The sequence below is a fragment of the Theobroma cacao genome, chromosome 6 (assembly GCF_000208745.1).
Source record: "Theobroma cacao cultivar B97-61/B2 chromosome 6, Criollo_cocoa_genome_V2, whole genome shotgun sequence".
Taxonomy (NCBI): Eukaryota; Viridiplantae; Streptophyta; class Magnoliopsida; order Malvales; family Malvaceae; genus Theobroma; species Theobroma cacao.
In genome coordinates this window covers 22306361-22331010 of record NC_030855.1, presented here as the reverse complement: position 1 = coordinate 22331010, position 24650 = coordinate 22306361, and the positions used below count along the sequence as shown (strand labels likewise).

General features: G+C 35.3%; 4 protein-coding genes across 12 annotated transcripts; 1 reads left to right on the top strand and 3 right to left on the bottom strand.

Annotated features, from left to right (window-relative positions):
* On the bottom strand, positions 1303-11082 carry LOC18596566 (chromatin modification-related protein EAF1). Of its 6 annotated transcripts, none has more exons than XM_018123180.1 (13): positions 10876-11082; positions 10503-10600; positions 10169-10398; positions 9109-9276; positions 7249-7609; positions 7032-7175; positions 5719-5871; positions 5500-5616; positions 5004-5084; positions 4616-4759; positions 2245-4005; positions 1875-1913; positions 1303-1695 (listed from the first exon to the last, which is right to left on the bottom strand). In XM_018123180.1, the coding sequence occupies exons 4-13, from the start codon at positions 9258-9260 to the stop codon at positions 1603-1605; spliced, it is 3045 nt and encodes a 1014-aa protein (XP_017978669.1). In that variant the 5' UTR covers positions 9261-9276; positions 10169-10398; positions 10503-10600; positions 10876-11082; the 3' UTR covers positions 1303-1602. The 6 variants fall into 6 exon arrangements, 5 of the variants coding, with proteins under 5 accessions (XP_017978669.1, XP_007025185.2, XP_017978666.1 ...); XM_007025123.2 differs by having other exon boundaries at positions 10905-11082; XM_018123177.1 differs by having other exon boundaries at positions 4616-4747; positions 10905-11082.
* Positions 12430-13964, top strand: LOC18596565 (cold-regulated 413 inner membrane protein 2, chloroplastic). 2 transcript variants are annotated; one of them, XM_007025120.2, is made up of 6 exons: positions 12430-12678; positions 12768-12881; positions 12986-13081; positions 13189-13253; positions 13440-13509; positions 13590-13964. In XM_007025120.2, exons 1-6 carry the CDS (start codon positions 12512-12514, stop codon positions 13759-13761), a joined length of 684 nt encoding a protein of 227 aa, XP_007025182.2. In that variant the 5' UTR covers positions 12430-12511; the 3' UTR covers positions 13762-13964. The 2 variants fall into 2 exon arrangements, with proteins under 2 accessions (XP_007025182.2, XP_007025184.2); XM_007025122.2 differs by lacking the exon at positions 12986-13081.
* Positions 14233-16981, bottom strand: LOC18596564 (PLASMODESMATA CALLOSE-BINDING PROTEIN 3). Its single transcript, XM_007025119.2, has 4 exons — positions 16616-16981; positions 15125-15658; positions 14976-15015; positions 14233-14884 (listed from the first exon to the last, which is right to left on the bottom strand). The coding sequence occupies exons 1-4, from the start codon at positions 16674-16676 to the stop codon at positions 14641-14643; spliced, it is 879 nt and encodes a 292-aa protein (XP_007025181.2). The 5' UTR covers positions 16677-16981; the 3' UTR covers positions 14233-14640.
* On the bottom strand, positions 18243-23471 carry LOC18596563 (carboxyl-terminal-processing peptidase 1, chloroplastic). Of its 3 annotated transcripts, none has more exons than XM_018123925.1 (13): positions 23030-23471; positions 22825-22944; positions 22499-22636; positions 21806-21910; positions 21544-21712; positions 20920-20996; positions 20778-20822; positions 20455-20538; positions 20042-20080; positions 19851-19958; positions 19366-19495; positions 19000-19061; positions 18243-18892 (listed from the first exon to the last, which is right to left on the bottom strand). In XM_018123925.1, exons 1-12 carry the CDS (start codon positions 23435-23437, stop codon positions 19006-19008), a joined length of 1479 nt encoding a protein of 492 aa, XP_017979414.1. In that variant the 5' UTR covers positions 23438-23471; the 3' UTR covers positions 18243-18892; positions 19000-19005. The 3 variants fall into 3 exon arrangements, with proteins under 3 accessions (XP_017979414.1, XP_017979415.1, XP_017979416.1); XM_018123926.1 differs by having other exon boundaries at positions 19896-19958; XM_018123927.1 differs by lacking the exons at positions 19851-19958; positions 20042-20080.

The following is a 24650-nucleotide window of genomic DNA, read 5'->3' as shown; positions in this document are numbered from 1 at the left end:
GTAAAGTGCATCCTTTTGGAATTGATGGCATATTTAAGGAGTGATTGGGCTATTTGAGGTAAGATGGAAATAGAGCCTTAGAGCCTTAAGAGTAATCTGTGTTGTTACTGAGAAGATGTAGAATTGTGATAGTTGATATTCAAGAAGTTAGTGATATATGGTATCCAATCAGGTAATTTACTGAACCTGCTTTTGCAACACTTAGACCTGTGGCATAAAAGAGAGGTCAGATTGGAATTTGTGCAAGAATCTAGATACAAAGACTTTAGATAGGAATGGATCCAAAGGTGGAAACAATGAGAATCTGGGGTTTGACAGTGCAAGATATTTCTGATGGGAGCTACCTCCTGGTTAGGTGGCTCTTTGGGCTATGCTTAGAGGATATAAGAAGATTACGGAATGAAGATCATATTGCCTTACAAAAAATTGGAGAATTGAGGAGAAAAAGTTGATGGGTGTGGACTCATACAAGTTAGCTATCACTGCTTGTCATAACATCTGTTGAATCCTTTGATCTTCTTCACAGTTTTATAATTTTGCATGGCTTACCTGCAGGTCTTATGATGAACATTACTAGATTATCTGCTAATGGCAAAATAATAGGTACGCGGAATTCCGTTGCTACTTAACTTTTCATCTGAAGTTTCTTAATATAGCTACTGACCATGTATGCATCCTGACATTTGTGTTTTTCTCCCCTTTGAATTTCTGAAGTGACTATAAGAACAAATTGATTGATCAATGTAATTTTGAGATGATAAGATAACTGTCATTTAGACTGTCATTTTATTTTGCCCTGTACTTCCTGCTCTATGTATGTGGTAGCAGGTGATTTAGTTATATACTTTTTTGGTACGCTTTGAACCGTGTAATGTTTTACATAACTGCAAATTTAATCTAAAATTGTGCATTTTAATTTAAAATTTTTTTTTGGGGACCAAATCCCATATGGTATTGTAATAGTTGTAATTTCTTCACTACCACTTCGTATTTATCATTGTATTAATTGAGGTTGTCTTCATTTGTTTAATTTTAGTTGCATTCCTGAGCCTAAAATAGCTATGGAATGTGGTGCCGGAATTATGTCATTGACATTTTTTCTCATTATTAAACAAGCTGATCAGGTTTAGTCTTTGGAAAATGTCCGAATCCTGGCTTCTAGTCCCGAGAAGACGGCCCCCACTCGCCGTGGTAGTTGCATCAGCTTAATGAACACTAGAATAATGAATTGAATCAAGTAATCATCTTATATCCAGACAGCTGAATATGAGCTCTCGTTCTTAAAACTTAGAACCTGTAAAATGATCAAACCAATTTTCTTTCGATTTTGTCAAGATTGAAGGGAAGCTTTTTCATTTTCTATTTTTCACGTAATTTCTTCAACTTTGAGTACCAAGCTCTATGGTTTTCTAAGAACTTTAAAAAAAATGTGATATACAGGTTGTGATATTTACAGCATGACACAAAAGTTTATAACGGGAACATTCCATGTTATGCGAAACTAAAGTTACAGGTAACTTAATCAATTTCAAGTTCTATAACCATTGAAGATGTGACTGACACCTAGGCGTATTGCCCTACTATAACAGATGGCATCAGTATTTAGCTTGAATAAGATCTTTGCTTGGAATTTGGGGATGCAGCAGATGATACAGTTTTAGACGCATCGGTCCCATGAGACAATGTACCTTGGCCCTGCATTATAAGGAAGAGATCAATGTACAAAACTAAAATGATACAGTTTGGGAATCCTCTGATCATTCAAGGGCTTTGCCACTAACATGCTTTGTGATGTTTCCAATCCCAGATAAAACTTTAAACTTATTCACTATATAAACAATCTTTGTAAAATGATAAAACTTTGTTTTACTTACCTGCAATCTTGTCTGTACCCTTGTTTCCATCATGGATTCCTGCAGTCAGACAACTCATATATAAGTGCAAAAGTTCTATTACATCTGCCTCTCATTCCCAGAAGATCAACTTTTTCATTTAAGAGTAAACTGCAACAGATACAAATCTTGTGACCGGTTTCAGGTTAAAGGAAGGAATGTCAGGCTTGCTTAAATCAGAAGACTTGTTTCTGAAGAAATCCCAACTGTGTAGAAAATGTAAATGACAGGTTCAATGGAAACTTAAAGATTGGACAAACCATGATTTTGAAAAAATTCCTCTTTTTCCTAGTAGAAAATTTTTTGCTACACATAAAGTATAGTAAACCACATAATTCAGTATTAAGCACACCTCTTTGCTTGAGTCATTCAATGTCTGAACCTGTGATGTTGCAATCTGCTCTTCTTGTTGTCTTTGCTCTTGTTCTTGCTGCTGCTGCTGCAAGAAAAGATGATGATTTTGTGGTGGAAGTTGTTGCAGATAAGAGCCTTGCTGTTGTAGTTGTTGCTCTTGCATCAGCTGCTGCTGCTGTTGCAGATACTGTTGCTGCTGATGTTGAACAAATTGGTGTTGCTGCTCAAGCTGCAGTAGCTGTGGGTGCTGATAGAGTAATTGTTGCTGTTGCACTTGTAGCATCTGCTGATGTTGCTGATACTGTTGCTGTAAAAGCTGCTGCTGGGGCTGAGGCTGTTGATTATGGGGTTGCTGCAAAAGAAATGGATGCTGCTGTTGCTGTTGGTAGAAATAATATTGCCACATTTGATTATATGCTTGGTTATTCTGCATTTGCCCAAGCTGCTCATTACTTTGCATGGGATGTTGAGAGATCTGTGGTGGAGGATGAGCAGGTTGAGGAAGTACTTGAGACTGACTAGGGACAAAATTCTGTAGTTGCATGTTGTGCATAGACCAGCCATGGGCTGTTATTAGATTAGGATGAGCAGCAGATGTGGAGTACTGACTCTGTGTTTGGCCACCCTGTTGAACTTGTGGACTCTGCCAAGACATTGGTTGACTGGGGTAACCTTGACTCATGGGCACTTGTGTGCCAGTGTCACTTCGTGGACACAGCCTTTGTGGGGACACCTGCTGCCTTTGCTGCAGCCTTTTATGAGAATGCCTTCGGAATCCAAGTTTGTTTTCTCTATGAACTCTGTCAGCTTTACTCCTTTGATGCCAACTTCCACCACCATAAGGAGGTGTCCTCCGTAAAGGCGGCTCTGTTTTCTTGATGTTCTGCTGACTTGCTGAAGATGAAGGACTGGCCATTTCAGTTTGAATTCCAGCAGAATCAGATGCTTGAGCACTCCTTGGGCTGGATACCAGGTGATGTCCATCATTACTTTGACCACCCTCTGGCACGCTTCCATAGCACATGCTGGTTTCTTGAGGAGGTTCTTTTTTCACCATGCTTCCATTTGATAACCTGGTTTCTACAAAAGTTTCACCTTCCTGATTTGCGACTCTGATTGAATCTGAACACTTATGATCTAGATGATCTAATGAAAGTCTCTCCAGTGAGAGTTGGTTTAAATCCTGTTCCGACTTATGATCATGCTCTTGCTTGATATCATTTTCTTTAGAATTTTCTTCTGAAGTTTGTAGTGCTTCAACTTCATTTGTCACTTCATGTATTAAATCAGGAGATGACAAATTTGTATTAGCTTTTATATCTTCTCTTAGCTGCTTTGAAACATCTTCAGAACCTTGCTGCATTCCCTCCTGCAAACTTTCATCAACCTCTGATTGAAGCCTGTTGACGGTAGCCTGGTCAGAAGGAATTTCATGATTTTCCTGCCTTGGTGATTTCTTGTCCAAAACCCAGTCCAAGGCAGCATGATTACGCTGGGTATCATCATTTTCTGGAGACTTCATTATCTTGTCTAGAGATAGTGACTGAGTTGGGACGTCCAAACTTCCACCTCCAGATGGATGGGAAGGCAAAGCACCAAGGCTTTCTTGTCTTCGGCCAGATGTCATCTTCAAAGGTATAGGTTTTATACCATTAACTGAGAACATATACGTGCTCATCCTTGTGGAGCCAGGAAAACATTTTATGTGCCGGTTTAATGCTCTTCTTATATCATCTATGGTCCCACAAAGATCAACAAACTGGCCAGCATAAAAGTTATAGTCAATCAGTTCCAGATGAATTTAGAAACAACAATAACAATAACAACAGAGCCTTTTCCATTTAACCACTATCTTAAGTAAAGTTCGCTTCAAGGGTCATGTTTTCCACTGCCAGATAAATTTAGATGAAAATCAAACTAATGCTAGGCAAGACAGAAAAACTGTGGCCATGTTACAGCAACTGGCATATACTAAAGCGGGATCTTGGAGATCTGGTAAGTAGATCTATTTGCATAGCATGACATTGAAAATGTAAATATTATCAGGTGTTTGATGCTACTGAACCAAAAATTCCAAAGTCCAACTGGCTGCTTTTTCAGGAAGAAAATTCCTGTGTGGTGTGCATATGTGCATGCGTATGTGTGTGTGAGGCAGAGAGAGAGAGAGATCAACATGAATGGTAAAAGAGGTTTTTTGCCCTCTTTTGCCATAGTGAAAGGGTATCAAATAAGAACAATCAACCGAGACAGATGATGAGGTCAACAACCAATAAGGGGCAAAAAACACAGAAACATAGGAAATAACATCCTCTTGCACCGCTTCTCCTAAAAGGACAATGCAGTTGAAAAGTTTAAAGAGAAAAGGTTACCTGTAAATATAAGCTTGATACATCCTCCGCCTCTTCTGCATTCATACCTTGAGAGAGCCCTGGAGATATTGCATTATCTATTATAGCATCTAACACATGTATGTGCGTATGCCCTCCATGCATCATTCCAAACTTGATCAATTCCTACAGAAGTGAATATCAGAACCAATTGAAACTTTTATAATCTAACAGAAGCCAAATCCTGATAAACAGGAAAAGTTTAACAATAATTTACAAGAGATGTTGGGGAAAGGGGGAAAAAACTTGACTTCTAAATTTGGTGCTATGCCTACGTAATCACCACAAGTGTTATATGGCCTGAAGACCACCAACATTCTATTCATGATTCCACAACAGACAAATCATCAGTTGAAGATGACATAACTACCTCTAAAAGCAATTTGGAATGAGGCACATGTTTGATACCATCTATTAAGATGTCTCTGGCAGCATCACTCTTACTGGTAATCTGAAAAGAAAATGCTGTAAGAAAAATCATATGCATATATCTAAGACTACCAAGAAAGTGTAGGATAGTAGGGCAACGTTTTTCTTCAGAAAAGGACCATAATGCATATAAGCAATTTCACAATGAGAAAATTGAAGGTAAATGTAGCAGAGGAAAGTAAATAAATCTAGGAAGCACAACATTGAAATTGCATTTATGCACTGCTGTCTTATGTGAAATCATATATACTTCACTCAATCAACAGGAGCATTTACAGATATAATCTTATTATAAATCTAGTGTGGCCTTTCTTCATCAAAGGTGAGATAAATGCAAAGTGAAACATGTCTAGCTGTAAATCATGAACATCTAAAAGCAGCCCAGCAGATAGACAGTTTAGGTTGACAAAATCTACCAGTGGAAATCCTTGACCCACCATGTATTGAAGTCGAGAAAAATGAATATACAATATGGGAAGAATGTCAAACTTTTCCTTTGCAGCAGCAATTTCCACTGCCTCTTTGTATATATTAGAAGCTGCTACAAAATTGCCCTAACAAATTTGGAAATGCAATGACATATATAAATAATTACTCACAATCAAGCCCATACATATAGTCGAAATGAAGAGAGAGAGAGAGAGAGAGATACTTACCAAACGTTTTTCCATGTTAGCCTTTATTGATACAGTTTCAACAAAGCTGAGATCTGATTCTGTCTCATATTCAGCAAGTGCTACATGTGCACCTGAAACATCCCTTATTTTCTCCTTAAACCTAGCACTGAAAAGGTGGATCACCGGCATTCTCTGCAATTAACATAGGAGGAAGGCCATAAACATCTCCAGTCATGTATAAAGCAATGGAGAAAGAAGCCTATAAATAAAAGGAATCAACTGAAGTTTCAGTATGGCACAAACTGATTTGGAATCACTAACAGTATCGTGGAAGTGTAGAAAGAAATGTAAATAAGCTAACCACTGGCTATTTCACTCAAGTTGCCTAAAGGATAATGCAGGGATATTGAGATTACAATTTATTATCTCTGAGAAACAAAATTAGTATTCTTCAATATTCATTTCCAGTACAACAATTAAGTATTTTGAAACTACAATACACTTACATTCATTTTTGATAAAATTACATGGTACAAATTGCTATTTCAGAAGATATAGTATTCTGATTATATCTCACTTAGTGTAATAATGTCAAAAGTTTGGTGCCTCTCTATTAATATATTATTTTGTTACCTAAATTATCGTTGCACTTTTACCACTCCAATTTCAACATGCTGTAAGCAAAAAAATAATCTCTACGAAGAAAATACTTTGATAGATGTTTCCTGCAACCTGAACTTCAGCTAAGCCACCTTTATGGTCTCAATAATCTTTTCAGTTAAGACAGTGTCATCAAACATATTGTTACAGCTCCAAAAGAAGAGGTTTGTAACCTTGTTGTTATCAGGTTTACTGTTAATATTACTGAGTTCAAAGCCCCCTTCCGTAACTTATTTAACCCGAAAAAGGGATACAGATAGTACAACCATAGATGAATTTCTCTCGTTGTATTTTGTATCAATGCATGCACTTTCTAGATGTAGATAAGAATTTCATGATTTAACCCATTCTAAACAAGCTTATTGACATCACGTTACTTGAAACTTTGAAATTCTACTTAAAGATTATAAAAGCAAAAAAATGAAATTATAAATCAGGTTCTAGTTGCCATTTGATAGCAGTAAAAATTAATAACAGTTGGTGCAGAAGCTGGTTATTTTACAAGATCTATCCTCTAAACAATTCATTGAAAAGGATTAGCACCATCCAACAGATGAAAGATCATTTATCTCTTTTCTAAAATTGGTAGAATCCTTCTACTGTTGGAGATAGTGTCCAGGTTAGAATCTTTGTATTAATTTTCTTTTTCCCTCTTTCTGAAAGAGTACAAGCACAGTTACAAAGATGAATACCTTCAGAAAAATTTGTGTTGCTCGGGCCAATGCAAAGTTTGCTATCTCTCTTCCACCCTTACTTTCCACGTAATCCACATAACGCATCCAGAACTCAGGATAATTAGCACATGGAATTAGGCATCTCTCATAAAGTTTAACAGCCTATAAAGGCAAAAGGAAACTCAGATACCAAATAAAGGCAAGACCAGATAAGTCCAGATTAATAATACCATACCCAATCAAAATCGCCATGCATCTCTACAAAGTTTAAATACTCTTGCCAGTTCTCCAATTGAGTGATGTCAAGTGGATTTACATGAAAATAAGGCCTTCGAATGCTAGTCTCAAAGCGATGTATTTTTTCACCCAACTGAGACGCTTCCTGGTAGAATTGCTTCCCAATTGACAGATACTTTTCCAGTGCTTTAGTACCATCCACACCAGTGGAAGGATCCAGCAAGTCTTTGATGACACAAGAAATTTCATCATCAGTATAACATGTAGAGACTTCATTTTCTACTTTGGGATCTGATTCTAAATCCAAATCATTCAGACATTGCATCTCTTCTTTCCAAGTGGCAGCCAGCTTCTGGAAACTGAAGAAAACACAAACTGCTGTATGACAATTATATGCTCAAAGTGGAGTATAGTATCAGACAAAAAGGAGCAAACAAACAGAGAAAGAACGGTAAAATATCATGCAAGGGCACAATAAGAACGATAAAGATCAAAGATGAGCTATTATATCAAACTAAGCTAATACATCAACAGCTACGTAATAACCAATCATATGAAATCCTCATAAATATACGTAGAGTACCATGAAATTATCAGTATCCATGGTCATTAAACAAGTAAAGCATATATTGGCGTAGATACATCATATCGTTGGATTTATAGAAAGAAAGACTGAGATAAGATCTGCAGAAAGTGACAAAGAAATACACTCTTTTATGGTCTGCACTACTTGTTCTCAGTAAACTAGATGGATGTCCTACAATGACTCAATATTCAAGAACAATACCAATAATAGTAGTTGGACTTTGGCAAGTTCCTTCATTTTCTCTGTGGTGTTCTTTTTCTAGTGAAGCTTCGTCTAGTAACCGGAAAATAACTTGCTGAAGAAAATCTTTTATATGTAAAACATTTTACAAAAAATCTAATATTTTATGTTGTTTGGATAAACTGCCCAAAATATTTTTTGTTGTTTAGATCATACTATAGAAAATATTTTCCATCATGACCCATCCTCAAGACTTTTCCATCTTCAATAATTTTCTACCATGACAACATAAAAATATCAACATTCATCGATTATGCAAGACATCCAAAATATTTTTTTCAACATTCAAAATATTATATAAAAATAATATTTAACCCTTTTTTTTATTTATTTCTCATCATATTATTTTACCGGTTAGTTTGTTAAGTGAATAAATCATAAATTGGAAATTAAAAGAAAGGATAGATTTTCATGTACGAAAATTTCATTTCTTATTTTATATAAATTTTTCTTTAATTGACTTTAATTATTTTGTATTATATTAAAAATTGTAGCATCTTAGTAAAAATAATTATTGTGATATAATTCCTACAAAATAATTGAATAAAAAGAGTCAATGATGCTTTGTTGGGAATGAATAAAGAGATGAAAAAAAGGAAAATAATGACGTTTTATTGCTTTATTGCTTTGTTGGATCGATCCCACAAGGAGGGGAGGGCAATATTTTCCAACTGGGATTGATCCCAAGGTTTATGAGATCAATCCCAGAGGGAGGGGAAGGCAGAAGGAAAAAGTCTCACTCCTTTAAAGAGCATAAGACATTTTCCTTGAGTCAACAGCATTTTTTCATTGACCCAAAAATATTTTACTTCTTGTGAATATTTTCAGGTTACCAAACAAGGGCAAAAAATGAAAAAAATTTCTGAAAAAAGTTTCCATCCTTACCAAACAGAGCCTAAATGAAATAAGATTTCTTAAAATTCATAGCATATTGCATTAATGCTAATATAACCATGTAAACATAGGTGCATAAATTAGTACAAAAGAAAGTTCAAAGAATTCTCACAAGTTTCTGTAAAGAAGTGAAATTACCCCTCATAATAACGATGTAACTTTTTCGAAGGAAATCTCAAAGTTCGGATGTAAACATTAGCTAAGGAGCTCCACTGCTGCTGAGAAAACTCAAATTCAAGATACTTATCCCACAAGGTATGACATAAGTAATCCTTTCCAATGAAGGACATGGCTCTTCTAAATAGTCTGTCAATAATTTCCAGAAAGATAAAATTATCTACCTTAAATGTATCATAAAGCAGGAATATTCAAGACTTTCGGAAACACGGCAGGCAGGGGCATAATAAATGCATAGTTCTATCACAAAATCATCATATTGGGCCAATGCACATATTATGAAAGAAAAAACAAACTTATGTGCTGTTCGGCCAACCCCAATAGTCTGTTTCAGGTTTTGATTGAGTTCAATTGAGGTAGAGTTGTATGTTTGACAAAACTATATGATAAATAATACTTCAGATCTCACACATGACAAGACAAACATACACAAAAGCCTATATCTGATGGAAATTTTCTACATATTCTTGTTATCATTTAACAAAAGTATAAGAAATCGAACAACATTTATACAAGTTAAGCTTCAATAGAATGTGTTCTTCCTTATCCTCAAACCAATATCAAGATAATGTCACTAAAGCTAACATCCTCAGGGTTCAGTTTAATGAAGCAAGCCCCAAGAGGATTGAGTGTAAAGTTGAGCCTATCTATCTAGCTGAACCACCAGAGAGTTAAGTAAAATTTTCTCATACCATATATTACTTATTTCAATCAATATTTTGTTTTCCCACCTTTTTTACAAATCATGGATATAAGTGATTCACTAAGATAAATTTGCAGGTCATTGAAAAGCTTCAAACACTAAGCACATGCCTCAAGAACAACATTCATATATCAACTGCCAGTATCGTGCATAAATCAATTTATATTCACAAATGCCAGTTCACTTTTCTAAATCTCATGTACTATGAAACAGGTAGTAAAGGCTGTATTAATCTAACTATGAACACCAAATGTGGGTCACGTAATTACAGGCATTCTGTTTTATAACATGTACTAGAATTTCAAGTATTGAGATTACCTACGAATATCATTGGCATCTTCAAAAACTGAAATAGCAAAGCCACAATAGTCAACCCAAACACCAACAGAGTATGTTGCTGATTGCACAGCTCGTTCAAAGACTTCAACAGCTTTGTCAATGGTGCATAAACGTATCACGTGATCAGCATACTTCCTCCAGTAACCATAGCACAAAGGAAACTCAAACAAGAAGGAATCATAAACTAAACATATTTTCTCTATTTTATCCTGCAATGATTAACACACACAACATTAAAACAAGAAAGAGCCAAACATAAAACTACAAAACAAACCTAAACAAGGAGCAAGAATGATCAAAGAAAGGAACGTACATGAAATGAATTCTCAACGTCTAAAATAAGGGAAGTCCATCCATCAAAGTCTAATTTTCCTTGAGCAATAAATTCCTTAAGTTTCACCTCATCAAAACCTTCCGCAGCAAAAGAAAAAAAAAAGAGTTAAAAATTAAACTAATTAACCTAAAAAAAAAAGAACGAGAACATACAGTTTCAAAGCCAAACAAGAAATATAAAGAAAAGAAAGAATAAGTTCACTAGTAATAGCTGTTTAATCATATGTTAACCTAAAGAATCCCCCATTTTAGGATGCGACTCTGTTTCAGTTGTTGAAATTTGTACTTCCATTTTTGTTCATACAGTTTCAAAGCTAAACAATATATATACAGAAAAGAAAGAGTAAGCTCACCAGTAATAGCTGTTTAATCAAATGTTTACCTAAAGAATCTCCCGTTTCAGGATGCGACTCTGTTTCAGTTGTTGAAATTTGTACCTCCATTTTTGTTACCAAGAAAAACCAATTCTGCGGCCTTCCACATCAAATTGGCGACGGATTTGCTCAAAGAAAAAGAAGAGCTACAATAAAACAGACACTGTTCCCTTCCTGTTACGTCTTTCTTTCCCCAACATTCGTAGAACGAAGAGACGAGCTTCAGCATTTTATTGGGTACTCGAAAGGAAAGTAGGCCCAATATAAATATGGGCCTTCTCCAATTGGGGCCTAAGTTCGATGAAGAAGTAAGATATTTAAATAATAGGCCCAATATCAGAAATTTCTTGTGCAATCTAACTACTGATTTTTTAATTAAATTTTTATTCAAAGAGTGAAGAAAAAAACTAGTATCATAACTTTATTACCTAATGATAGTTGCTATTGTAATATATATAACACTACATTTTTAGTAAAATTAATGAGGTGGAAACAATGACATTTGAATAAAAAGTTCAAATTGAAATTGAGGTATTCAATACTATGTTAATGTAAAAATTTTTTGTAAGATTAATATATAATAAAATATCTTCCATTGAAATGTTGTAGTTATCACCAGCCCATATATTTAAGTTAAAAAAACATACCTTATTAGTTGGAAGATAACTTTTATTTATAAATTCAAAATACTTCATATATTCTATTAAATTACACAATATCTTCTTTACACTTGTTCTTTCACTTATAAAAAAAAGAGATTTAGTTTGATCTGGATCTACTTTAATCTTCGTATCTCTCATAGAGATTTCATATTAATGAAAATTTGAATAAATTATCATATAACTTGTTACAAATTCACACTTTCAATCCAAATTTCATTTTTATTAAAAGTTTAAAATCTATCACAACTATTATAAATGTAAAATTGGTGACACTATTGAGAAGTTAATGTTGGATCGGATCAAAGATCCAAAGCAAAAAAAAATGTAAAATACTTAACTTTTTTTAGATTTTAATCGAAAGTTTAAGTAGGTTTATTAATTTTCAACATAAACACTGTCTCAAAAATATATTTCGATGGACATATTAGTCTAGTCATTAGTGTTTTCGTTAATTTGATAATATGATAATATTAAAGATAATTTTATCTTTTATTAATTTTTATTAAAAAATGATATTTTAATTTTTTATATTTTTTATTAATGATATTTACACTTTAAAAATAGATTATATATTTTAAAAATAAATAAATTTGCATAGAAAGTTAGGGTGAGAGTATTTAAAAAAAAAAAGATTTGAGGAATTTAATGTTGGATCGGGTCAAAGATCCAAGGGCAGACAATCTGCCAATCTCCAAAGAGTTGTGGATAAGGAACGTCCCATACAGATCCAACACAGAACCGTGAACCGTTCACGTGGCGACACGTTATTTGCTTAAACCAAGTCGACGTGGATTATTAAGCAGCGGTTGAGATTCAACGACAAGTACCACTCCACGTGGACAAAACTATCCTTAAGAAATTTAAATACTTGACAGGTATCAGTTTCCGCCGGACAATGTTCAAGATATTTCTCCGCCGTTGACGCACTCTCTGGATTCTTACTGCGAGTAAAGATGGTGACAGTTTCGATCTCTCCAGCACCAGCCGCACAATCTCTTTACTCTCGCAACGCGCGAAACGCACCGTTTTTTTCTCTTCGAAGCGGGCCGTTTCAAGCTACAAAGAAGCTCTCCACTCTCGGTCACTCCTCCACTAGCTCGATCAGTTTCAATCCTCTCACGTAACTTTAATCCGATTCAATCAAATTCTGAAAATAAAGAAAAAAATTGATTCTTTTTTTTTTTCTGAATTTTGGTTTTGTAATTGTAGGTTTTCGATAAAATACAAGGAAATAAAGAAGAAGAGTAAAGGATCACGTGCGGTTTGCTACGCTGCACCTCTCTCTCCTCGGAATCTCCAGTGGATCTCCACCATCTCTTCTGCGTAATTCTCTCTCTCTCTCTCTCTCTCTCTCTCTCTGTGTGTCATTTCTCGTTGTTTTTTGTTTTCATTTTGAAAAAGAATTTCTTGAATTGATCTCGGAGCAGGGTTTTATTGCTTGCAAAAGGAACTGCGATTCAAAAACAATTTCTTGTTCCGTTGTTCGCATTTCAAGCTCCGGCAAGCATCATTTCATGGATGAAGTGAGCAAGATTGGTCTTTTCCTTTTATTTTTTTTTCATTCTTCTGATAATTCCTGTAATTTACAATTTGTTTTACTCCTTGGAATTGATGGTGTTGAAATTTGCAGGGGTGAATATGGTCTTTGGGCAGCATTCTTGGCACTTCTCGTCCGTCTCTTCTTCTACATTCCCGGTATTTTTTCTTCTTTCTATCACTAAATAATAGACTGGACTAGTTTTTGCAATGAATTTGGTATGTTTTGCATAATAAATCAGCCAGGAAGTAGGAACCATGTATTTCTTTTAACCATGACTCAATGAGAGTTTATGTTGTTTGCTGATTAATCGGGAAACAAAAATAATTGTTTTCTGTTTTTAGGTGAACTTGAGTTGCCGTTTGTAGCACTACTCTTGGTGATTGTTGCCCCTTACCAAGCAATCAACTTAAGGTTAGTGAATATATATTTCTTCTTTGTAGTACTTATGTTGAATGGTGGTTTATGTATGTTTTTTTTTTCTCCATTGGCAGGGGAACACAACAAGGTGCTATCGTTGCCTTGGTGATCGCAGCTTATTTGGCTTTCCAGCATTTCTCACGAGCAGGCAGCTTGCAGAAGGCATTCGACCAAGGTTCAGTTATTGCCACCATAGCCATCGTTTGCATCACTGCTGTCTCCTTCTTGTTTTTGATCGCATTGTAATTTAAAATCAAGAATCCTGTCAAGTTATTGAGTAAGTGTAGACGGAGACGGTGTAAGAATAATCCTTAATTTGCAGACCTTTGTTCCTGTGTTAATATGGTGATAATTACTTGGCTCTGTTTTCTTTGTGTCATAGTCAGTGGAAACTAGGAAGCCCTCTTGAAATAATACAAGTTTCGTTTTCAGGGGAAGAATTATGAACATGGTCCTTGATCCACCACTTTATTCGCTCTTATGGTTTTACTCTTCTTGATCATGTTTGCCATTGGCATTGCCAAAGCTGATTCCTGTCATTGGGTATACTTCTGTCTTTTGACTGATGTAACTAATAAACATCCTAACCGATTCAATTATAAGTAAAATAAACAGCAATGTATAATCATAAGAACCGGGACGGTAACTAGGTCAGTTGGCAATCTCTGACCCTGAGTTGGCAATGGCACTTCTGTTTTGTTATGCATACCGGCAATGAAATGAGAAAGTTTTGTATGGATTTACTTGCTAGCTGATGAATAAGTATAAATTAAGATTACATTTAGAAGGGAAATAAATCTAGTAATGCACTAGCTAAGTCTGAGATGGTTTCCAATACCGAAGAGGCCTTCCTAGAGCCAGAGGGCTTCTATAATAATTTATTGCGCTAACAGTAATTCTGAGAAAGCGGCTATCATAACTTATCTACGAGTACAAGAACCTAATAGATTCTATGCTCTTCTTCATTTTTTTCCCGGGGCTTCTTACTTAGCTTTTATGTATACATAGATCGAGAAGTATAGTCCTTCTGAGATAAATATCTCATTGTTGATTCTCAAGCTTGCTGGCAAGCAAAGGAATTGCAATCTCGTCATGGAAAAGTAACTCAAAGTGGAGTCCTTCTGCCTAGAGTTTGTTTGCAGTGACAAATGACCACGCAACTCCTATTGTGGCAAAGATCAGCCAAAAATTGAATGACACAGAGGTGGCTGAGCTGGGGAGTCCTGTTGGTTCTGCTGAACCATAAACCGTACCGTCCCCACCTGGTCCTGTAAAAGTTGGTGGAGTCATGAAAGAGGGCGGGCTCATGGTCGTGGTAGTGGGCGGGGTTAGGTTGGCTGGTGGCGTTATGCTGGCCGGCGGAGTCACACTGCAATATACATGTTAAAGGAAAAACAAGCTCATCTTTCTCTTTGTCTTTAAATAAAAAACGACATCGAAGGTGGTTGTGAAATCATTACCTTGTTGGAGAGGATGCTGCGTAGTGACAGTTTCCACTACCTGGACAAATACATAGAGAGACAAATTTTGTTTGAAAGGTTAGAGTTTTACTATAGTTTAAAAACAACACAGTTTTGCTTTTTCTATGACCATATGGTCCATATCTTACTTGGGTCGGTATTGGTAAGCTGAGCTGTTCCTCCAAAAACACAGCTCGCTGGAGCTGGGTGCTTCTGGTAGTAATCATTGAAAGCATAAGAAGCATGGTTAAGAGCAGTGTTGGGGTCATAACAACTTCCACCAGGTTGAATTGCTGAGCAGTCTGCACCTCCATATCCACAAGCATAGTCTAGAGCTACTTGTAGAGCAGTTGGTGAAGCACCTTGATTTGCAATACACCAGCTACCTCCTGATGTTGCAGGAGTTGTGGTTGGGGTTGTTGGAGTTGTGGTCGGGGTCGTTGGAGTCGTGATCGGTGCGGCCGGAGTGGTAGTCGGGGTAGTAGGGTTGGTGGTTGGCTCTGTTGATGGGGATGTTGGGTTTGGAGTTGTCGTGCCTGGGGTCGTAGGGTTGACAATGGGAATATTATCGGCTAGTACTGTGGTGGATATCGAAGGTGCGAAGAGTACCCGGAATTCTTGATTGTTTTGTTTACTCTTTTGATTAATTTCTTCCAGAGGAGGTTTCTTTGAAACACTTGAACCTGAAGAGATTAAAAGCAAGTTAAGTTCTTTTTCTTTTCTTTTCCATGAAGCAATAGGAAGACATTTCTTTAATTAAACAGACAGACAGAGTTGAAACACCTGTCAGATGTTAGAACTTAGAACTCATGCTAAAAGTAAGAACAAGATTGGGAGACAAGGAGAGCAGCTGTTGAAAGATAAAAAGGAAGAGCTAATACCCCCAAGACTCCAAAGGAGAATCTTGTGAAGGAAAAACTAGGAAAAGAATGTAAGAGCCCTTTCTAGGAAGTTCCTATCTACATAGAGGAATACTAGCTGGAAAAAGCTTCAAGTATTTTGAAGTGCAATTGAGATAAAGTTTGAATCCAGTAGCTTTAGAGACACAAAGGTGAAAAGTGAAAACAAAAAATAAAAAGGAAGAAGAAAACTCAGTTCCAATTATCTAAATGAAAGTGAATTGCACGAATAGCAAACTGAGAACTCAGTCAGAATTGAAGGAAACATTGCCATGGACTTCATCCCAAGACTTCTTAAAAGAAATTATGCCAGCATTGGATTAATTATATTGCAGGCCAAACCCAGTTGCAATCTTCTAATTTTCTTTGTATATTTCTAATTGTGTTCATTGCTTTGAAACATTCACTTATTCAGATGACAGATGTTTCCAGCATTCCCCTTGGTAAGACGATTGACATGAATTAGATGAAGGATCTTGAACTCATTACAAAAAGCTTCTCTTCTCTTATGATAGGCACAGAAATACTCACTCAAAAAAGATTTTCTGTACTACCACTCCATCACCCACCATTGACATGAAGTTTTTGACTCATTAAAAAGCTTCTTATATATGATCAGTTAAGAAGAAAATCCTAACAATTTTTGGCTTAACAAAAACTACTATTCCAGAGAAATGTATAAAAATGACAAGGTAAATGTATGCAGGCAGAAAAGAAAAACCTTTGAGGCAAATCAATCACCTGAACATAGGAAAATATGCAAGAGAAAGATTGCGAGGAACTGAAGAAGACTATAATCCATGTCTTCAATCTGCTTGTATAATGTAGGTCTTGACAATCTTCTTTAATAAGAACACTAATATAGAAGCTGATATGTATATATAAAACAAAGAGAAGGACCAATGGAGTTATTGCAAAGAAGAGTCCATTTATCATCCTCACATTTGTTATATAAATAAAACTTGAAGAATCAAAGCTTTCTTGGTTTGAAGAGAGAGATGGAAACAGAGAAAGGAGAATATAAGGAAACTTGAGAAAGGAGGCATTAGGTTGTTGGAATTAGCAAGCAAGGGAAAGTGCAAAAAGAGGAAAAAAGTGTGATGGGGGGGGAGGAAGGCAAAAGGGTAATCTGTTGGGAATTAAAATCTGGTGTTCTGAATTGATATACATGTATATATTTTTTTTATGTTAATTCATAATGACACTGATGTGGTGGCATTTTTCTTTCCTTTTTTATGTTATCCTTTTCTACTGTTTATGGGACTGAATCAAAAAGTTAAAGGTTTGTAGAGGAAGATTTTTATGATCTGATGCAGCAAAGGGATAAAATATAATACAGAAATGCTATGCCTACTTAGGGTTGCAGTTCTCTATTGAAGGGTATTGATTCAATTTGTCTAAAGAAAAAAAAAAACACCAATGATTCCTTGTTTAGGAATCGAATAATGTCTGTGATTTTGCTGCCTTAATTACTATAATAGAATAGCTAGAGACAGAGATCTAACTTCAGCTTCATTACAGTTTGCCTGTAAGCCAAGGGAAGAACTGCCTCCTTAAGCAGGTTTAACCTCTTTTTTGGCCTCATTTAGGTTTTGTCTTTGTTTTTCACTGTACAAAGTAAAATATCAATATAAGTAAATAAAGGAGACTTAAAAAACACACCTGAAAATCTATGCTTAATATAAAAGTTGTGCCCCAATAATATTGCTCCAATTGAGCAATAAATTATTTTATAAAAACAAATTTCGTAAAATTATATTATTAAATAACTATCCATTGCACGAGATACTACCACGTATGCCAACCTCTTGATGGATCGATACAATCAAATATTGTTTAAAAACATGGAGTAACTTTTTAAAACAGTAGCAGTAATTTTTTGCTACAAAAAGTGCTAAGAGAATAGAACAAAATCTAGAGACTAGCAAAGTTTATGGCTTATTATTTACGGCTGTGTATACTTTAATTTAGAGCTGTGTTTGATTCGGATTGTAATACATCGCAACCCAACTCGAACTAGTTGAAAGATCAAGGAGCTTAGGTTTCCATCGAACTGTAACCCAGCAGTGAAAAAAGAACAATGTCGAGGGAATACTGTAAGTCATCCTTGGCCCTAACTTCAACGTCGGGCACACTTTTACAACTTTATAAGATCGCAGTCAGTCTGATTTGCTTAATTCACGTAACAGTTTGAATTTGTTTTAAGGTTTTTAGAGTGAAATACGACAGTTTATGTCCTTTGGCCATGGCCAAGACTCCTTTTCTCTTGTGTTCCAGGCTTCCTGCTTGAGAGAAATTCAAGACCCTTTTCCAAGTGCACCTTTTACACGCTTTCTAAACAGTTAATTGCATTCATGGAAGTGGTAAATAACGGAAGAACAGTATCAACTCGTTAAATGTGGCGATAACCAAGTCAAAAACAGAAGCTCACTGAAACAGTGAGCTACGAAAATCAAGTTTCTGGCTAAATATAATGCTCTGCAGTAGTGTAATGCCTACATCTCATCTCTCTCCGTCAAACAAAATTTAAGACATGGAGAATGTGGGAAGAGAGTTGATGAAAGAATAAGACAAGCTTGAATCTCTTTGGCAAAGAATTTCGGATTTACTTGAATACCACTAAAAAGCTTCAGTCTTGTATCCATAACTGAGATATATATGAACGAAATTTACAGCAAACTTTCGCACCGTAAATCATTGCTTCTTTTACGTCCTGGTTGTTATGCGCTAAATTCTTCCATATGGTTGGGATTTCTTTGGTCTTAGAGCTGGTTCATTTCGAACTTTCCAATGTCAATGCAATATGTTTTTCTTTGATTGGTGTAATGTTATGTAGGATCAGATCCACTGAAACTCTGAAACGTAAACCGGACTCTGACGTGCAGGACACATGCCAAGGCTTGTGTAAGCAAATGCTCTTCAGTCAGCTTTTGTGTGTCAGCTCCATGAAATGCAACTCTTGGGCAAGCAAATCAAATCATTCCTCCACTTGAATTGCCAAAAGTTTCAAAATATAAACTGCAGGTTTCATGCCAAATATATATAACATATTAATAAGATTGAACCAGGAAAAAATGCGTAGAAGTAGAAAAAAGTTGAAACTGCAACAGAAAGACTGGGCAAACCTGGTTTTAACCCTGCCGAAGCAAATTGCATTGCAAAAGATGCTGTGCAACATCGTTCCAAGCTGCGTATGGAGGGCTAATCAGATCGAATAATGTCCACTTCAATTCATTGACACAGTTTTAGGAAATTTAATGTGGCCCTTGGGTTGGTATTAGCCATATTTTTACAAATTCTACAGGTGTAAACAGTTAAAGGTAGAATTTTTTAATTAAATACAGGAATCAAATCAGGAACCTCGGGCATAGATACCATCTTAAAGTTACAACTAAGTGGACAAAAGAAACACGGATCTTCTAAATCCTTTCATGACGGAACTCTCTAAGTTGTAGAATTCCCCCCCACTCAAACAGTAAAGAAGCACTTACCTGGGAAGTTTCTATAATCAGGTTCGATTCCATTGCCATTTATGTCCAAGTGATTTGGCGTCACATACTTTCCTACAGTGACAACTACCCCAGATCCATCACGAAGTTCAAAGACAGATTGAATCAGACCCTGTAACAGGCAAAAGCGGGTAATATCAGATTCTAGTATTTTTGGACGATGATCAGACCCTGATCCAGAGTGCATGTTTCAAGACATGTTGTCAACGCAATATCCATTACCATTAGTCCAATAAACATAACAGTAAAAGACTTAAACTCAATCCATGAAAAATTTTAAATGGAACCTTCCAGTTAATTAAAAGAACTTATTTCAATTTCCAACAATAAAATTTCTGATCATCGTCCCATAAACAAAGAGTCAAAGACACCAAACAGATAGACGTCTTAAATTCATTGCAATTTGATGGAAGGAGAGGGGAAGTTGATAATGATACTAGACAAGTGGTAAAGAAAAGTAAGATAACTGTAAAGGGAGAGCTTGAGTTAAGCAAATGAGCTAAACTCCAAACCTTGCCAAAAGTCCTCTCTCCAACAAGAACAGCTCTACAGTTATCATGAAGTGCAGAAGCAACCTGAAGTCAGAATGACAATTTAGAACACTGCAATTGTGAATGACAAAAGCAATCACAGATAAGGGGTTAACTGGCCTACTCACAATTTCACTTGCACTAGCAGTTTTGTTATTCACCAAAACCTGCATGGAAGCTGATTATGAGCGAACTTATTTGCACTCGAATGACAAATCAAAAACTTAACTAATTTTTATATGCACCTGTATATTTGCACAAAACAGAATCCATGTATTCATACTTGTACTGTTATTTGTTTTAGTGAAGCCCTCCAAATTCTTTCTTTTTTCTTTTTGGTCAAAGAAGCCATGGAAATTCAACTCTACCCAAAAGACTGTCACCCATCCGAGTCATAGTTCCTTAGACAACTACTTGAGAAAAATTGACACTGACAAATGAATGAATAGAGTTCTCCAGAATCCAGTGCAAATGGCATAAATTTCTATGTTTACAAAAATAAACTAGAGCATAGATGTCATAATAACGGAAAAGTGCATACAATTACAGGTGCTGTCACCATCGGGGCAGTATCAGCAACAATAGTCTTCTGATACTGGGGATCCCTCCCAACAGTGTAAATGATCTGCTCATTTGTATCAGCAAGAGAAAACACCAGGAAAACTAGTTAGTCATGGAACTGAAACATATGCATCAAGCAATTATTTCTTGTAGAAGAGGAGTAACTGCATAAGCAAACTACTTTCAGAGGGCCAAAAGACAGATAAAAAAAGGGCTGAAAATCTCATAGCATGCAAAATTTTTTTTTTAAAAAAAGGAAAAGTAATGTCCTTGGAAGTTTAAATTTGTGAAGAAATGACATACTGTCTCTCCTTCCTCTAGAAAGAGCTTGGCAATTTCAATTCCTGCCTGACATGAGCAAAAACAAAAAGGATTATGATTATCACCAAACCTGAATGTCAAATTGAAGTTAACTTAACTAGTAAGGCAAGCTTATCAAACAAACCTCTACTAGTCCTCCAAGATTGTCCCTAAGATCCAGAATGAAAAATGAAGCACCCATATCTTGAAGTCGCTTCATTGCTGCAGCAAAAATTATTTCTATTCATCGACTATATCCATAAATAAGAGAAAGAGAACCAATGGTGAGCATTGTTAGTTGCACTAGTGTTAGCATCACAGCTTCAAGCTAAGCCAAAAGATATCAATAATATGGCAAATGAAACTCTGAAATAATCAAATACCGGATAAATATGAACATAGAAAGAAATCTACTGCATGTAACATGCTTTGGTAGCTTATGCCTCAACGAATTGTAAAAAACAGAACAAGCACCTTCTCATAAAGGCTAGTATTCCCCTTGTTGTGCTCAAAACAATCAATTTCCTATATCTAAAAAAGCCAACCCATCAATTTGCTTTATGTTATTGATATATCTTGTTTTCTGGAAGCAGTATGTGTGTGTGAGGGAGAAGAAGAGGGAGGGGATGAACAGCCAAAGCTCACACTTCTATTTTGCACTAATTTTCAAAGACTATAATATATAAAGTTATACATCACAAATATGTTTACCAGAAACAACAATCATCTATTAAAAATTGACTTCCACCAAAATAAGAAAAAGATTTACCAATGAATAAATCTTTTCTAGCCAAGGCATTGAACTCCTTTAGCCTCATATACCCAGCAGAAGTGGGGCCATTACTAACTTGTTCCAACCGATAGAAAACTGGTGTTCGAGCAACAAGTTGTCTTTGAACTTGTAGAGATTCAGTAGGTCCACAATTGCCATGCCTGACCTAAAATAGAGAGTGGATCATTGGGTCAAAAAGGAACATGCGAAAAGGTAAATAATGAAATGCTATATTCATAGGGCTAGTTTAGATCACAACCTTAATAGTCACAAAGGTTTCGTTAGGACCTTGCAACAAAGATGATACTTCAAAGGCCGATTTCCCTCTGACATTCTCTCCATTAACAGCTAAAACTTCATCCCCCTTATCAAAAGAAATTATTATTATTACCTTATGAAACATATCAACCATACAGATCTACAGAGAGACATCAAATTAACCCTCGCATGTAGAATCTTCCAATTCAAGCTGCATAGGAGAGCATTATTTATCCTATTAAATAAACAAGGAAGGGAGGCCTCCACTTTTCACTCTCCCTAACATTCTTGTCCTTCTGCAATCTCTCTCAATTTCTTTATGTTGGGTTTCTTATTTGTATACTTAATTTTCAGTGGATACCATTTCTCCCATTTTAATTCAAGATTACAATTTAACAAGCATAATTTTGCCTCAGCTATGCAGATTACATGCCTAGAAACAGTGCTATGATATAAGAAAAGCGGGAAAGTAGCCCCAAATCTAACTAAGCAATATATCAGAAGTCATTTTTTCTGAAGATAAATGACTAGACAGAGCAGTTGATAGAGAATAACACTAATTAACCAGCTCCGTCCGTGTGGCAAAACTTAGAGCAATACATTGATAATTAAAATAAAACCAACAGCTTTTAGCACCAACAGAAGCATTGAACGATGCAAGCATCGGAATACTACTTTTTTGGGTCTACACTACCTGTTTTACTCCAGCAGTATGAGCAGGGCCATCCAATATAAGTCCTTGTACCTTCAGCTTTACACCTCCAATGTCATCTGAAACTTCCCTAATGTTTATTCCAATACCAGTCATGTCATACCTCGCCATCTTCGAGAACTTTCAATAGTGACAAAAATTGACACAATGCCATGTAACAAAAAAACTAAAGAGCCCCTTAGTAAATAAATATCACAAATCTTCATAAAAAGAGAGAGTATTAATTTATATTTGATACACTTTCAGCTTATAAAAAAAATTAACAACAGAATTTCAATATGACAAGCTGTATTTGAGCGAAGAACTACCTCGGCTGGTGAGAGGAATCGCGTGTAAGGATCGCCTAAACTCGCCAGCATTCTTTTGATTAACTCGTGAGCCTTGGACCTCGTTTGAATCGAAGTCCCCAAAATATCCTCCCTCTTTTGCTGCAAAGGGTAAACCATTAAAAAAAAAACTAAACAAAGAAGAAACTAGTATTAGCAAAAATAAAAAGATAAAAATAAAAATTACCAGCCAGGATTGAGGAGACCAGCGATGGCGACGGGTGTCAAGAAAGCTGTCATTAACGATCTGCCAAGCTTCTTGAACGATTTCTTCATTGGTGACGAATTCAGGTTTGAGCTCAACCTTATCTTCTTCTTGTTCTTGTTGTTGTTCTTCTTCGGTGCAACGATCAGGTAGCGGATTTGAAAATTGAGGTGGTTGAGTAGGTTGGAAAGACGTTGAATCTCGAGAAAATGAAGGAGCAGGGGAGGAGACTAGGAGAGTTAAGGAGAGAGCTCCGGTTAGAGCAGTAATTAGGGTTTTCTTGGCCCAAACGGCGGCGTTCGGCAGAAACGGTGGAGGCTTTTGAAGTGGTGTTGGAGAGAGTAGAGTGAGCGAAGGTGGAGAGTTGGAGTTGCAGAGTAAGATTCTCATCTTCTTTCTTTGGTTAGTTAGTCAAGAGATGGGGTTACTATTTATAGACGGTTACTTTACCTCTTGCATGCACGCACGCGGGAATTTAACGGGTGAAATCCATTTTCAGTTTGGATTGCTACTGCGTCCTTAATTTACTTTATTTAGGCAATGAGATTTAAAAACGGAATTGATACACTGAGTTATCACACTTATATGACATTTTAACATGTCATAGTAAATATTAAATAGTGATATGATTATATAATGTTACATAAACATAAAATGATAAATAAAATTTTAATTAATAATAATTATTTATTTATAAATTATAAAAGTTTATTTGATAAAAAGTAAAATATATAAAAATTTTATTAAATATAATAAAAATAAAAAATTAATTAAATTTTTAAAAATAATTTAAATCAATTTAAAAACATTATACTTTTATATATACGATAAAGTATATAACTTATACTATTAACAGATTAAAATAACCAGTTGTAGAATATAAGACAACAATATAATGTAAATATCCTACCAATAGAAAATAGTCAGTAATTTATAATATTATATGTTTTGACTTCAAAACACTCGCAACATGCTAAACCCATTGTTGTTGACCTTAAAATCTTAGGCTTAGTAATGCTTTGTCTCATTGCAAGATGATAAAAAGTTCCTAATGTGATAATTAGATCTCCTTGCAGTTTATATACTTTTCCCTTACAATTACTTATAACTGTTAACTGAGTAAATAGTTAATTGTTCTTTAATTATATGCCCTCCCACCTCTACCTCTACAAAAGAGTTAATTGATTTATTTATTCAATGATAACTGTGTGTCATGTATATTGAAAAATGAGGAGGCTTTTTTTATTTTTTTATTTTGTTCAATGAATTGGACGGATGCTTATTAGAATTTAAAAATTTATATACAAAAGAGATGTCTATATACTATAGATTCAAATTGATGCAGAATAAGAGAATATAGATAAAAAAAAAATTAAATTGCAATTATTAAATATTAAATGAATCTATCTTATAAGTATTAAAAATTAAAATTTATTATTTTCAAATATTTTTTACTAAAATAAATAAAAGTAAAAAAAAAAACCCTTTAAATGGAAAAAACAATGTAATTTTGACATAAGGTGTAAAAAAATTAATTTAATTAAGAATGACAAATGTCAATCAATTGATCCAATCAATTATCCTACTTTTATATAATGAATTG